This window comes from Colias eurytheme, chromosome 25 (assembly GCF_061535395.1).
Source record: "Colias eurytheme isolate Ceu_HAF_F1 chromosome 25, ilColEury1 Martin Lab GWU primary, whole genome shotgun sequence".
Classification (NCBI taxonomy): domain Eukaryota; kingdom Metazoa; phylum Arthropoda; class Insecta; order Lepidoptera; family Pieridae; genus Colias; species Colias eurytheme.
The window spans coordinates 828,096-843,264 of record NC_143004.1 but is presented as its reverse complement, the minus strand read 5'-3'; the positions used below and the strand labels follow the sequence as shown (position 1 = coordinate 843,264).

The following is a 15,169-nucleotide window of genomic DNA, read 5'->3' as shown; positions in this document are numbered from 1 at the left end:
ATGACTAGCGCTTAGGACTAGCGTAAGTTTCAAAATATGTACTACAATAAAATCAGTCAAATTCAACGCTGTGACCGCGCTACTTTTTGAACATTAACACCTTATTAACACCGAACGTTAACACAGACATTTTCATCTGTGTTTTCATCATTGAATATTATTTATAGTTAAAAGGGTTGCCATTAAAAATATTTGTGTATTATATCCTGTGAATAAAATATAAATCACTGTCATTGTCTGTTGTCAGCTGTTGCTGTCAAAAGTTCAAAACTAATATTTTAGTTTCTAGGTTATGTTTGGATAAGATTTTAACTAGATTTACGTAAAATTTTACACTACAACCGTGTAAATACAAGAACGTGAAGTGAAGCGTCTAAACATTTAGGGACATACTTTTGTTATCAATGTCATTATAGTTAATAATGATGTATGCAATCATGATCTATTTTGAGATTAAAATATTTCAAATGGATTGCGGCCAAAGGTTAAATTGTGAATGATTTTGGTATGAGTTAATAGTCTATTTGGCTTAGGGCGACCCTCCCCCGAGTGTTGTGTTTGACATGGATGAGTTAAAGAATAGAGCTGGCGAAAAATTCGGAGCATTGCATGTAAGTAACTCTATGTAACTTATGCGACCCTGGTACTTTATGTAAACAAAATTGGCGGGTGTTTTTTTTTTTTTAATTTGGTCTTTAGTTAATTACATAGTCAAATATAATATGAATTACCTATGTCTTAATTGATGCATTGTTTTTGCACCTGTTTAAATGACATTGAATGTTGGCCATTTAAAAATGACCCTGGGCTTATGTAACAGGTACTAAATTTGCCAATTAAATATTGTTTAGTTTCTGACAGGAAGATTATTTGTAAATTTATTAAACTTAATTATCATTATGGAGTAATATCCTTGTACTTTATTAAGGTATATTTGTTATTTTTAATTAATTTTGCCTTAACCTATAACTCGGTAAATAATATTAGAATATTGATTATAATATCGTTTATTCATTTTAGAACAATGGCTTTGTTTTATTTAATTTAAATATATGAACATGTAATGTATGTATTTGATTTTTCATTTATAGGGTCAACTCATCTAATTCTGTGACAAAACAGAATATGAAAAAAAACAGGTTAAACTTTATAAATTTTATTTTTATTTTTAATAGGAACATTAATCAATCTTCTATTTATCATAATATGGAGCAAGTGTTATCTTAACACATATGAATTAACTCAGAGTAAAATGAGCTTAATCAAACCGCGATGACTTGTCTAATTCTGTGACAATCACCATAATTCGGTGATAGTACTTCTCTAATTCTGTTATAACCGAATTAAGCGAGTATTTATTATTTTTTAACACAAAAGTAAAAAAAATGCAATTAATAAAAAATATAAACATATATTGAAAGTAATAATTATGTATTTATTAATCAACGAGAAACTATCAAAAGAGGGGAACAATAAAAAACAATATTGGACTTTATAATTGTTTGTGTGTACAGACTCATTTTTGACTGCAGAATACTTTGAATTGCGGATGTCAGGGTTGTTTCATTATATTTTCTATTTTTATTTTTGTCTTCCTCCATGCTGTCTAAAATAAAAAAATAACTCACTTAATTATGTGATAAAAAAAATAACAGACTTTTTTAAAATGCTTGAAAGCGATTCTACTTTTTTACCTGAGTAAAAATAAATATTTTCTGACTTAAACGACTAACATATACATACTGAAAACAATTATTAATACACGAATTGAAAATAATAAAAATTTGCTTGGTTAATTCGGTGATACTGTTGCAATCTTGAGAATCGTTAACTTTTTGAACCCAGGAAATAAGGTATTATGCAAAAACAAATGAAAAATTACTAAATCCTTTATCGGTATCAACAAGAATATGTTTTTAACAATTAATTGTCAAAGTATCATGAACTTACACTCACCTTTTCTATTTAAAAGTAATTAAATAATGCTAGCACAGTTGCACGCTACCGGTAAAACGTCAAACATGGCGGGCGCAGTGACAAATCCCGTGATTGTTACTATCCCACCCGCACGATTTTAACAAAAATTTGTACACGAAAAGAAGCTTTATTACCATACCATAGGGTAAATTTTAATGTATTGGATTTTACTCCTATAACGCTGTAAAAGAGTCCGAATTAAGTGAGTCACATAATTAGGTGAGTTTACCCTATATTGATTTCAAACAAATACAAATATAATCTGTCCGGCATATTATACTGATTTATTTTAAAAATACATTTTAATAATAGTTTACCTAAAAGTTAAATCTTATAACAAGAATTAGGGGAAAACTATAAAACTATCTTGACTCACAACTCATATATTAACTAACAACTGTGTCAATTTTACAATATAAATCTATATTATAGAATAAACACTATTTTTGTATGAATACTGTTATTAAATACCTGGACTGTTATTTACAAAATTTAGATGCTTGTCTTTTATATAACTTTCCTATGTGCCTATTTTAACCTAATGAAATGTAACCATATTTTTATTTATTGTAGGATGCTGCATTATCAGCCGCAAACAATGGCAAAAATAAATTGGATTCAGTTGTCCAACAAACAGCTGAGGCGCTAGCAAAGGTAAGTTATCATCATTTATTTATTTATACTTAACTAGCGACCCGCCCGCGGGTTCGCCCGCTTTGTCTAATACCTAATAAATTATATACTTAAAACCTTCCTCTTAAATCACTCTATCTCTTTAAGAACCGCATCAAAATCTGTTGCGTAGTTTTAAAGTTTTAAACATACATAGGGTGCATGCAGTTATATGCCAGTAATTATTTATTTATTCAAAAACACTAATAATTACAGTTTCCCAATAGGATAGTGGTTTATTATGTTGTTGACAAGGATATAATAAAAGATTTAATTTGATTCTCTGATGAATTATCAAACCACATAGAAAATATTACTGATGAACACATATTAATTGTAGATTCGCGAAGTAATCCAAGACATATGGCAGAACGAGCTCGTACTAGAGGGTCGCGAGCGTGCGGTGGCCTGGGGGCGGGAAGCCGCCAAACGGATACGGGAGGGCGCTCCGCCCCTGTCCCCTGTAGTGTTATACAACGAGCTTGTCACGCTGTTAAAGGATAGAGGTTGGTATATATTAGTAACTAGAGGTCCGCCCCGGCTTCGCCCGTGGTACATATTTCGCAATAAAAGGTAGCCTATGTCCTTTCTCAGGTATCAAAATATCTACATACCAAATTTCATGCAAATTGGTTCAGTAGTTTAGGCGTGATTGAGTAACAGACAGAGTTACTTTCGCATTTATAATATTACTAGATTTCCGCCCGCGGCTTCGCCCGCGTTTGCAAAGGAAAACCCGCATAGTTCCCGTTCCCGTGGGATTTCCGGGATAAAAACTATCCTATGTGTTAATCCAAGTTACCCTCTATATGTGTGCTAAATTTCATTGTAATCGGTTCAGTAGTTATTACGTGAAAGAGTAACAAACATCCATACATCCTTACAAACTTTCGCCTTTATAATAGTAATTAAGATAAGTATGGATTCTAATTGATGCTAAAAATAAGGGTCGTCAATTTGATATGTAAACTAATACTAGCTGTGCCCTGCGGTTTTACCCGCAGTGCTCCACTCCTGTAGGTCTTAGCGTGATGATAAATAGTCTAGAGCCTTCCTCGATAAATGGGCTAATTACCACCGAAAGAATTTTTCAAATCGAACCAGTAGTTCCTGAGATTAGCTCGTTCAAACAAACAAAGTGACCCTTCAGCTTTATAATAATAGTATAGATTATAAGGCTGTAGAGTTTTATTTTTATTGTCTGAAGGCGATAATATCATGAACTACTAGTCCGATTTGAAAAATTGTTTCAGTGTCAGATAGCCCATTTATCAAGGAAGGCTATAGGCTATAGGCTATAATCAGCACGCTAAGACCAACAGAAGCGGAGCAATACATGTAAAACCGCACAGCTAGTGTATGGAATATTACAAGAATAGCGCAGCTTTTTTGATACGTTAGTCTAGTGCCAAATTTCATGAGTGTATGTTTTTTCATGTATAAGTCAAAAACTGTGTTGGGTGAGATCTATATTAATTATGGAGGGGTGAAAATAAAAATGCCGATTTTTAACCGAATTAGTTTATTGTCTTTAATTGTATGTTACAATAATAATCTTGATCTTAATGACTATTCTAATAGTATTGACAAATCAAAAAACAATCTTAAATCATTATACAAAAAGAGAGAAGTTACTTCTCACATAAAATTTTACTCTCAACGCGCATAAAGAAGTTTCACTTCAACAATTATTTTGATAAATAAAATAACCTGTTCCCACATTTAATAAAAGAAATATTTATTTTCAGTATGGCGCCGCAGTATATTCATATTCGCTTGCGGGGCCGTACTAGGCGGCAGCGCGGGTATTGTGGTAGGGCTCCGTGCAGCAAACAGAGGCCCCGCGGGGCCCCACGCGAGGGCCCTGCAGACCCAACCGGACCAGAGTGTTATACTTGTTGAGGATGCTGTTTCACATGGTTTGTATTTTTATTGGTGAATCTTGGAACCTGCAAAATGTGTTGATTTAAATATTATTTACTAGCTTTCCACCCGCGGCTTCGCCCGCTTTGTCTAAAACATAATAAATTATATACTAAAACCTTTCTCTTGAATCACTCTATCTATTAAAAAAACCGCATCAAAATCCATTGCGTAGTTTTAAAGATTTAAGCATACAAATGGACATAGGGACAGAGAAAGCGACTTTGTTTTATACTATGTAGTGATAAGATACTGGTAGAAAATGCAGATAGCAATTTTTTTAATTGAACCAGAATTGTCTGTTTTTTCTCTTTTGATGTTCTGTTATCATACAGAGTAGCTGTGCCGCGAGGTTTCACCCGCGGACGAACCCGCCTGCAAAACCAAGTATTTCTAACTTAAAACACAAACTCAAATTGTATTTTGTGTGTATTTTTAGATTATGATGAAATGTATCCATGCATTATGCTCTATGGTATACGTTTTCAAGTTTTAATTTATCGTCAAAATATTCACCACCTTGTCATATAAACGTAACTTTACGAATCAGTGGCAACAAAAATCCAAGTAACGTGCGATTCTAAAAAACACAATATAAATAAAGAAGCATTCCGCTCGCGGTTTCGCCCGTGTTTTCAAAGAAAAACCCGCGTAGTTCTCGTTCCCGTGGGATTTCCGGGATAAAACCTATAATATGTGTTAATCCAAATTACCCTCTATATGTGTGCTAAATTTCATTGTAATCGGTTCAGTAGTAATTGCGTGAGAGAGTAACAAACATACACATACATCCATCCTCACAAACTTTCGCATTTATTATATTAGTAGGATGTATATGGATACATGCATTATGCCCTATGGTATATGTTTTCAAGTTTTAATTTATCGTCAAAATATTCACCACTTTGTCATATAAACCGTAAACGTAACTTTACGAACCAGTGGCAACCAATTATGTTATCCAAGTTATGTTCGATTCTAAAAAATATAATTCATTATATAAACACTAGCGGTCCGCCCCGGTTTCGCACGTGGTACATATTTTGCAATAAAAGGTAATCTATGTTCTTTCTCAGGGTCTAAAGATTGTCTGTGCCAAATTTCATCAAAATCGGTTGAGAGGTTTAAGCGGGAAAGCGTAACAGACAGACAGACAGACAGTTACTTTCGCATTTATAATATTAGTAGGGATAATTAATAACGTTTTTCGTTCTCCCCAGGTGCAGGCCCAGGCGAAGTGTTAGTGCGTGTGCAAGCGTTCAGTGTGTGTTCCGCGGATCGCGGCGTGTTACGCGGGAGAGCGTCCGCTTTGAGATCGCTGGTTACAAGGTCGCATGTTACCGTGGGGAGGGGGTTTGCTGGTAAATTCAAATTCAAATTATATTTATTTGCAAGAATGTAGTTACAAATTATAGATGTTTTAATTACAATATTATGTGGCTAATACATTCTACCCATCGATTGGGTGTGCAAATATTAAAATAGAAAGTTGATTAGTCTAATTATTTAAATGTACACACAATTCAATTTTCACAATTACACGAACACACTAAAATTTACACGATTATATCACACACAATTCAGTTTACACTTCTGTTAATATTATACGCTATTTTTATTGACTAGTATAATTACTGTGTAATTACACATGTTTACAACTGCTTACCTAAAGTACCGGGCAATGTGACGAATATAGATTGGTTATTGATTACAGTAGGAATGAACACATAAGGTATGTTTTCATCAAAGTAAATCACAAAATGGAATATGTGAAAAATCTTGAAATAAAACGACTGAATAAATTTTGATGAATTTTAGCGAAGTGACAGGTGTGGTAACGTGTAAAAATTTTGACTACTTAAAATTAATAATAATGCGAATAATTGAATAAATATCTGTCAAAATATTATGTTCAGTCTAGACTCTTAAAAATACTATTTTTTTTCCCGTCCGATTAGGGCCCTTCTGGCCTCCTCCACTCAAGCGACAGCCCAAGCCGAGGTTCGTGGTCCCCGTGGCGGGGGGACGCCCTTGTGCATGTGGCTACCAGGGTGAACCTTCAGTTCACCCCCGCGTGCGCGTTATAATGAAGAAGTCCTTCTGGCTAACGCCTAACATTGAGAAACACCACAAAAAAAACTAGTTTTTTTTTTAAATCGATAATACTATTACTGTTTGACATTAGTTATAGTAATTTAAGTGTAAAATAACGTTTAAAATGAAATAATTCCAGGTGTAGTACTAGACGTGGGTCACGGGGTGACTCAGTTCGAGATGGGGGATGAAGTGTGGGGATGTCTTTCCGAGTGGAGTGGGGGGGCGGCCACCGAACTGTTGGCTGTTAGGAGGTAAATATAATTAACGATATTATGTTGTTTTGTATAAAGTAATAGTGACAAGGCGGCTTTTCTAAGGCTGTAATTAGTTTTTGTGTTGATCAATAAGTCTAAATACATTGAGATAATATTACTACGTATGAAGGAGACACCACGAACAAAATCTGTGCGCCATTTTTTTGTTCTAACTAAGTTTTAAAAATTATTATCTACTTAGGTACTTACCGATGAAAGTTATTCCTTTGCACTTTTCCGTATTATTTGTATTATTTGTGCAATAACACACACGAAGGCATATTTGATGCGTTTCACTTTAAAAAAAAATAAAAAATGAGCGTGCAGTTACGCCATATGGCGTATGTTGAGCGGAACATAAGTGATGTAGGCGATGTCGTCTCCATATGTATATCTCAATGATAAAATATTGAATGTAAATTAATGCGTTTAGAGATTAAAGACTTATTAACGGATTTTAAACGCGATTTATTAATTATATTATTTTCCCGACGTTTCGAACACTTTACAGCGAGCGTGGTCACGTTGAGACTGAAAAGTCTTTAATTTCTAAATGTAAAATACTCGCGTAAAATCAAACACTAGAAAATACTAAATTAATGCGATTTATTTTTAAATTTTGCGCTAAATAAATGTTATTTAACCCATTGAGCCCCAAGTGGCCCGATGGGTCCACGACGCAATAGATTTCCTATTGTGTCTGTGATTCCGGGGCCTGAGTTATTAAATGTATGCTGGTCATAGGAATAGCTTGTTCTATCTATGTTTTATTCTATACTAGCGGTCCGCCCTGGCTTCGCCCGTGGTACATATTTACGTTTTCTCTACATAAAAACCATCCTCGTACTTCAAGGAATATAATAAAAAAAGAATTATCGAAATCGGTTCAGCCGTTCTCGAGTTATGCGCTTACCAACACATTTTGCGATTCATTTTTATATATAAAGAAGATAATATGTTACTCGAGACTAATAGCTTAACAAGCAAGATTCATCAAAGTCCGTCCAGTAGTTTCTGTAGTTGTGTGTTTTAGTCCCATGTCCCCTAGTGGGGTAAGGGGCAGATGCATTATACATCTGTTTGACTGATCGTGTTTTCTTTAGGGACCAGTAGGTGATCAGCCTTCTGTGTCCTGCCAGACCGAGACATTTTTTTTTCTTCGTCTCCACCGGGAATCGAACCCAGGACTCCTCGGTGTGCGTCAACCACTGTACCAAGGAGGCGGGCCGTTTCTGTAGTAAATAATTATAAATACGTATATTTCCTTCAGCACACGCATAAGCAAGCGTCCCCGCACACTGGGCGCAGATTCCGCCGCGTCTCTACCGTGGGGCGGATCTCTAGCGCTCTACGCGTTAGATAGAATCGGATATTCGCCTGACACTTGTAAGGGGAAACGGTGAGTTTTTGTTAAGTATAGGGGCCTTTGGGGCCGCGAGTCTGTGAGTCTGGGTCATTCATTTGTGAAATTTTGTGCTGTATCGTCATTTGGCGTTTAATTTACAATTACAATGCAATAACAACGTAGACATTCTTTAAATAATGACTAATAAATTATATTACACTAACGATTTTGTTTTCAAAACGAGTTTCTGACTGTGCCATATTTCATGTCGCTGTACCATATCAAAGTTTGTCTGGACGAAATCGCTCTTAGCTTGCAGCTCTAAAGCAATGATATTGTAACTCCTAACTTTAAAACTCACCAATCTGTCTTTGTATTACACTGTGTAATAAAAAAAGAAGTAAGCTCTATATTTCAATAAATTCCGAATCGATGGTAAATGCTAAAATATGTTTTAACGATTCAAAAGTGCTTCTAGTAAACTAATTGAATGAATGTTTGACTTTGAGTTAAAATTCAAGCTAAAAAAGACTTGTGTCACTCGGGGACTGCCGCGCAATAGCTTTATTGCATGCTATGCCTTCAAGGCACACCTCCGCGCCCGTCCCCGTGGGGACCGTGAGGTTTTTCGTTACGGAATTTCCGGATTCGGTCCCCGCGCTCAAGGCCCGCGATAGAAGCTATGCAATAGCTTAAGGGCCGATTTTTCAATGCTTGTATAAAACTTATTCGTCGAATAATGTATAAAACTACCATTTTAAAAACGTATTCTAATTGCCCGTATTTGACAGTTTACGTGACATTTTTATATTATCGTGTAATACTTTATTGGACGGATAAGTTTTATCCAAGCATTGAAAAATCGGCCCTAAAAAGAATAATTGTCCCCAGGGTGCTGGTAGCAGGAGCAGCCAGCAGTGAGGGCTGTGCGCTCGTGCAGCTGCTGAGCGTGTGGGGCGCCAGACCTACTGCTGCAGCTCCACGACATACACGGAATACGCTGAGGAATCTGGGTAATATGGGGTTTTTGTTTTGTTTTGTGAATTTAAAGACTTTTTAACGGATTTTAAACGCGATTTAATCATTATATTATTTTCCCGACGTTTCGAACACTTTACAGCGAGCGTGGTCACGGGGAGACAGGGAGTTTAATCGCGTTTAAAATCCGTTTAAAAGTCTTTAATTTATATTTGTTTTGTGTCTTTTAATGATGATATGTGAACAGTTATTTATATTGAAAAACAAGACCTTTCCAACGAATGCAAAATTGTGGAAATCGGTTCGTGTGGTCTGGAGTTATAGCGTCAGGAACGAAAACCCGACTTATTTTTATTTAGTAGATAATTAAATTATATATTTTTAAAGAATATAAAAATATTGACTGACCGGTTGGCTCAGTTACTAGTGACCCTGCCTTCGAAGCCAGAGGTCTTGGGTTCGATTCCCACCCAGGGCAAATATTTGTGTGATGAACTTGATGAAATGATTTTTCCTCTGTGTCTAGGTGTTAATTATCTATATAAGTATTTATTTAAAATTATATATATGTATGTTTATCAGCCATCTGTTTTCCATAACACAAGCGAAAGCTTAGTATGGGATTAGATCGTGCCGTGTGTGAAAATTGTCCTGAAATATTTATTTATATATCCATCACGAGGCGGGATTCAAACCCGCGTTTGTCGCCATATTCGAAATCAGGCGGGATTCGAATCCCGCCTCGTGATCGATTTTGAATTATTCTTCAAAATATTAAATTTATAAAGCAGATATTTCATTTTTATAACATACACACGCACATTCGATATCATATTTTAAAATTCCAACAATAGTTATAAGTAACTATTAACTAATATTGTTTTATTTTATTTATTTTTTGTCAAATGCAAAATTACTAATTGGCTACCTAAAGTTTTGATTTGTCCTTTGCCTGAAGGTTGCCTGGCAGAGATGGCTTTGAGCCATAAGGCCGCCATTTGTACATTTTGAATGGTTTTGTTGTACTTTTATTTTATAAGACTCTTGTACAATAAAGAGTAAATACATAAATAAATAAATAACCTTAACTTGCTCGCCTATAATCAACCTTATATCCATAACGCATTTTTAAGTCAAACTTTGTAATAAGTGATATCTTTGTGCGTGTTGATATATTTTGTGCTGTAAGTCACAGATAAATAAATAAATACATAAACACACACTTCTGTAAGCCCGTCCGAGTTTACTTTATACCAACCTATTGAAAACAGAAGATACATTATTTTGCTCGCCCAAAAACAACCCTATTTCTATTAAAATAAGACACAAAATACCCAGGTGCCTCCGAGTTCATAGAGCTGGAAGGCAGCAACGATCACGTGGCTGCTTCGTGGCTCGTAGTGGAGCAGCACGTGGGACGAAACACTAGCCTGTATATTATAAGCTAGCTAGCCATACAATTTATAGAATTCTGTGCACATTTAAAAGTTACATGACATTGTATATTTGTAATAAGATAATGATCTTGCTCGTCTATATTCGACCTTATTTTCACAGCAATGAGACACATAATTCCATATGCGCATTCGATACATATTATGTGTTCAAAATTCATAAGTGACCTTAATTTGCTGGCCCAAATTCGACCTTATACCTATAAACATAAGAGCTGTAATTCCCAGGTGCCTCCGAGTTCATAGAGCTGGAAGGCAGCAACGAGCACGTGGCCGCTTCGTGGCTCGTAGTGGAGCAGCACGTGGGCCGCTCGGGGCCCTGGGACGGGGCCCTCGCCTGCACCGGGGCCCCGCCCGACAGGCCCCCGCATTATACGCTACTCAAGTATGTATCCATACTAATATTATAAATGCGAAAGTAACTCTGTCTGTCTGTTACTCAATCACGCCTAAACTACTGAACCAATTTGCATGAAATTTTGTATAGAGATATTTTGATACCCGAGAAAGGACATAGGCTACTTTTTATCACGGGAAATAAGATCCCACGAGGTTATTCCCAAACATTGAGGTATTATTACTATGTATAGAGAGGACACCACGAACAAAATCTGTGCGCGGCGCGTGGCGGTGCGGGACGCGCGTGGGGCGGGTAGTTAGTCATAGATATGAGCGATGTTTGAGACGCTTGGCTCTAACTCGTGTTACAAATAGTGCAGTAGCGATGCCCTCTCTAGTACGTAGTACATAGTAACTCAATGTTCCCAAGAGGGAAATCCCACGGGAACGGGAACTATGCGGATTTTTCTTTGACTGCGCGGGCGAAGCTGCGGGTGGAAAGCTAGTATATAATATATGAAATTTAAAAAAAATATAAATGCACTAAAAACTACGCACAGATATTTTTAAAATACGTATATGCACGCATATCAATTGTAAAAATAAGTGTCCAGAAAAAACTCGATCACGAGGCGGGATTCGAAACGTGTTTCGCATAATCAATAAAAAGTCGATTCCCGCTATCCGTCTTAAATTTTTACATTTAATCTGTTATCCTTAAAACTACGGTTTTTTTTAATAACATGGTCTCGAGGAAAGTTTTAGTATATAATTTGTTAAGTTTTATCTATTTAAAAACTACAATTAGCATTAATCTGTTTTATTTACTACCATAATTCAATGAATAATTAAACATAAACATAACTTTTTTCACACTTTCAGAGCCACCGCCCCCCGCAGTGCTGTGGTGGAGCTTCGCCCTCGGGCTCTGGTCACGGACCGACTGATCACACCGCTATGGATCATGTATTCAGCTACCGTTTATACTTTCAATGTTTTGAGGGTAGGTTGAAATTATAGTTAACTAGCTTTCCGCCTGCGGCTTCGCCCGCTTTGTCTAAAACATAATAAATTATATACTAAAACCTTCCTCTTGAATCACTATATCTATTTAAAAAAACCGCATCAAAATCCGTTACGTAGTTTTAAAGATTTAAGCATACAAAAGACATAGGGACAGAGAAAGCGACTTTGTTTTATACTATGTAGTGATAGTGATGATAGATGGGTCATTTTATTTTTAGGTGCCTAAAAAAAAGTGTAGCTTGAGAAATTTTACTACAATATACGTACAAAAGTGTTAAAAAATTGAATAATCAGGATAAGTTAAAATTAGGTACCTAACAACTACAGATACATTATAGTCTACTAGCTGCTCCGCGCGGTTTCACCCCCGTGGCTCCTCTCCTGTTGGTCGTAGCGTGATGATATATAGCCTATAGTCTTCCTCGATAAATGGGCTATCTAACACCAAAATATTTTTTCAAATCGGACAAGTAGTTCCTGAGATTAGCGCGTTCAAACAACTCTTCAGCTTTATAATATTACTAGCTTTCCGCCCGCGGCTTCGCCCGCTTTGTCTAAAACATACTAAATTATATACTAAAACCTTCCTCTTGAATCACTCTATCTATTAAAAAACCGCATCAAAATCCGTTGCGTAGTTTTAAAGATTTAAGCATACAAAGGGACATAGGGACATAGGGACAGAGAAAGCGACTTTGTTTTATACTATGTAGTGATTATAGACATTCGGATAAATAAAAAATAAACATTTTTTTTCAGTGGATAACAGGCAGCGGCTGGCATTGGGACTGGCTTGAAAACGATCACCAAATGTCGAATGGTTTAGATACTTTGAGACATTTGGTGGAGGGCGGACAACTAGCGCCAGTACTGGATAAGGTAACTATCTGTTTGCGTATAGATTTATTTATATTTGGTTAAATTTTAAATATAAACCGCTCAGTTCGTCAGTTTTAGATCAGTCTTCAAAAACGAAAACGAGATTCTATGTTCTGTGATATGATTTTTTTTTTGTTCTAATACATATTTTCTTTTATACAAATCTTGTCCGAAATTAATTAGAAAAACATTTTTACGATAATTCAATTGTCAAATTTATAATATTAATTACTATATTTCCAGCGGCTTCGCCCACGTTGTCAAATTTAACAAATTACATCTTAAAACATTTTAGCACCACGCTATCCATTGGTGAAAATATACTGAAAATCGGTGCAGCGTTATGAGTTTATCGCAAACATACAAACAGACGGACAATAATATGTAATAATGGTGATGATAATAATAATTATATATTATTACAGGTATACTTCCCTCAAGATTTCGAAGCTGCTCTAGCGCACGCGTGTAGCGACGAGGCCGTAGGAACGACTGTTATTCGGTTCCCATAGTTACTAATATCAATAGTTCCTCCTATTGTCCTAATTGGCAAGTATTCGGATGATAACGTACGGATTTTTATCCGATACGATGTGTAGAATTATATTTATGTGTGGGTATAATCAAATTGTATGTATGTGTTTAGATTTTGTAAACAAAGTTTTATAATTTAATAAAAAAGTATGGATGTTGTATGTAGGCGTAGCTCTGTTGAATCTAACTTGTTTCTATAAAATATGAAGCAATTGTATAGGTTCAACTTGATGCTTGTAATTTTAATTCTGAAGCATGTTTTGTAGTTCTTGTAACGTTATTTGAAAAATTTTTTTAATACTTAAAAGATACTTACCTAGTTCAATAAAGTATTCAATATTTTATATGAATATATTTAAAGTTACAAGTACGAAAACTTGCCAATTAGGACGTTCTAGTTACAGAGCTCAAAATGTTTGTGGCATTATTTAGAAATTTTATATTATTTTATAGTTTATAACAAATATAAAATTAAATGAAATAGACACAATAAACGTACAAATGAATTTTTTTTTAATATATTCTTGTAAATTTTATAACACCCTGATTGTCGAACTTAGTAAGAATTAAGATTTAATTTAAAATATTGAATTGTAATATGTTTTGTATTTTACGTACTGTCATATGAATGTATTATTCTTTTTTTCCTTTATTTAAAAATGTATTTTATTTTTTGCTATAATCGTGTAAGAAAAATATATAGGTAATTATAATGAAATGTAAAGTAAAAAATAGCGTGTGTACCGAGCACACGTGTCAGAAGTGAAACGTCTTTGGCAAGATTCAAAGATACCAAAATCGTCGCCTTACTCTATGACGTGACTGTATTGCCATGACGCGACCTTGGAATTTTACTCTCAACGCGCCTAAAGAAGTTTCACTTCAGAAATGAATGTTAAAATTGATGTTTTATAGCTCTTTTGTATAGAATGAAATGTGTAGATTCGGAATATTCCTTATTATTAATTGTCAAACGCAACACAACACGTTGAAAATCGCGCAAAATATATTTGTTTAGATTCCTTAAAGATTAGAAAATATCTCACTAATCATTTAATTCGATCGCAAATAATTATTTGCATTACAAGTGATAACTGCGTTAAAAACAACCGACTTCAAACTTGTACTTGCAACATTTACAAATACAGACAAAAATGCTCATAAAATAAAAACTACTGGGTCTATCCGAGTAAAATTTTTATGGGACCAATTCGACACCATCCCGCATCGAACAAAAAAAGAATCACGTAAATCGGTTCAGAAACCTCGGAGTAATCGGTGTACATACATAAAAAAAAAACATACCGGCCGAATTGATGATAACCTCCTCCTTTTTTTTGAAGTCGGTTAAAAATATTCAATACTACTTAAAATATAATCAACTAGCTTTCCACCGCGTTTCTAAAACTTAACAAATTACTCCACGCTACCTTGGTAAAAGTGTAATGAACCTATTACTGTAGTAGTTTTTGAGTTAATCGTGAACAGACAGACAGACGCGGCGGAGAACTATTATATAAGATTTAGTAAGGATTGTATTATTTTATGTATGGGAAAATATATTAAATAGCATCTGCCCCATACGCCATCACATGTTTTATAAAAAAAAACTACATTTTCATCACAAACTGTTGAATTTTCAAATATATTTCTATAATAGAAACGTGAAAATTTAACGAGCCATAAAAAGT

At 34.9% G+C, this 15,169-nt stretch overlaps 1 protein-coding gene across 1 annotated transcript; it reads left to right on the top strand.

Moving 5' to 3' along the window:
• The first annotated feature begins 255 nt into the window (after positions 1 to 255).
• Positions 256 to 14,559, top strand: LOC149897407 (NAD(P)H oxidoreductase RTN4IP1, mitochondrial-like). The gene is made up of 12 exons (XM_090116376.1): positions 256 to 611; positions 2,551 to 2,631; positions 2,990 to 3,155; positions 4,398 to 4,568; positions 5,793 to 5,933; positions 6,806 to 6,920; positions 8,194 to 8,322; positions 9,160 to 9,281; positions 10,929 to 11,085; positions 11,922 to 12,042; positions 12,825 to 12,944; positions 13,370 to 14,559. The coding sequence occupies exons 1-12, from the start codon at positions 564 to 566 to the stop codon at positions 13,454 to 13,456; spliced, it is 1,458 nt and encodes a 485-aa protein (XP_089972502.1). The 5' UTR covers positions 256 to 563; the 3' UTR covers positions 13,457 to 14,559.
• Positions 14,560 to 15,169: the final 610 nt, after the last annotated feature.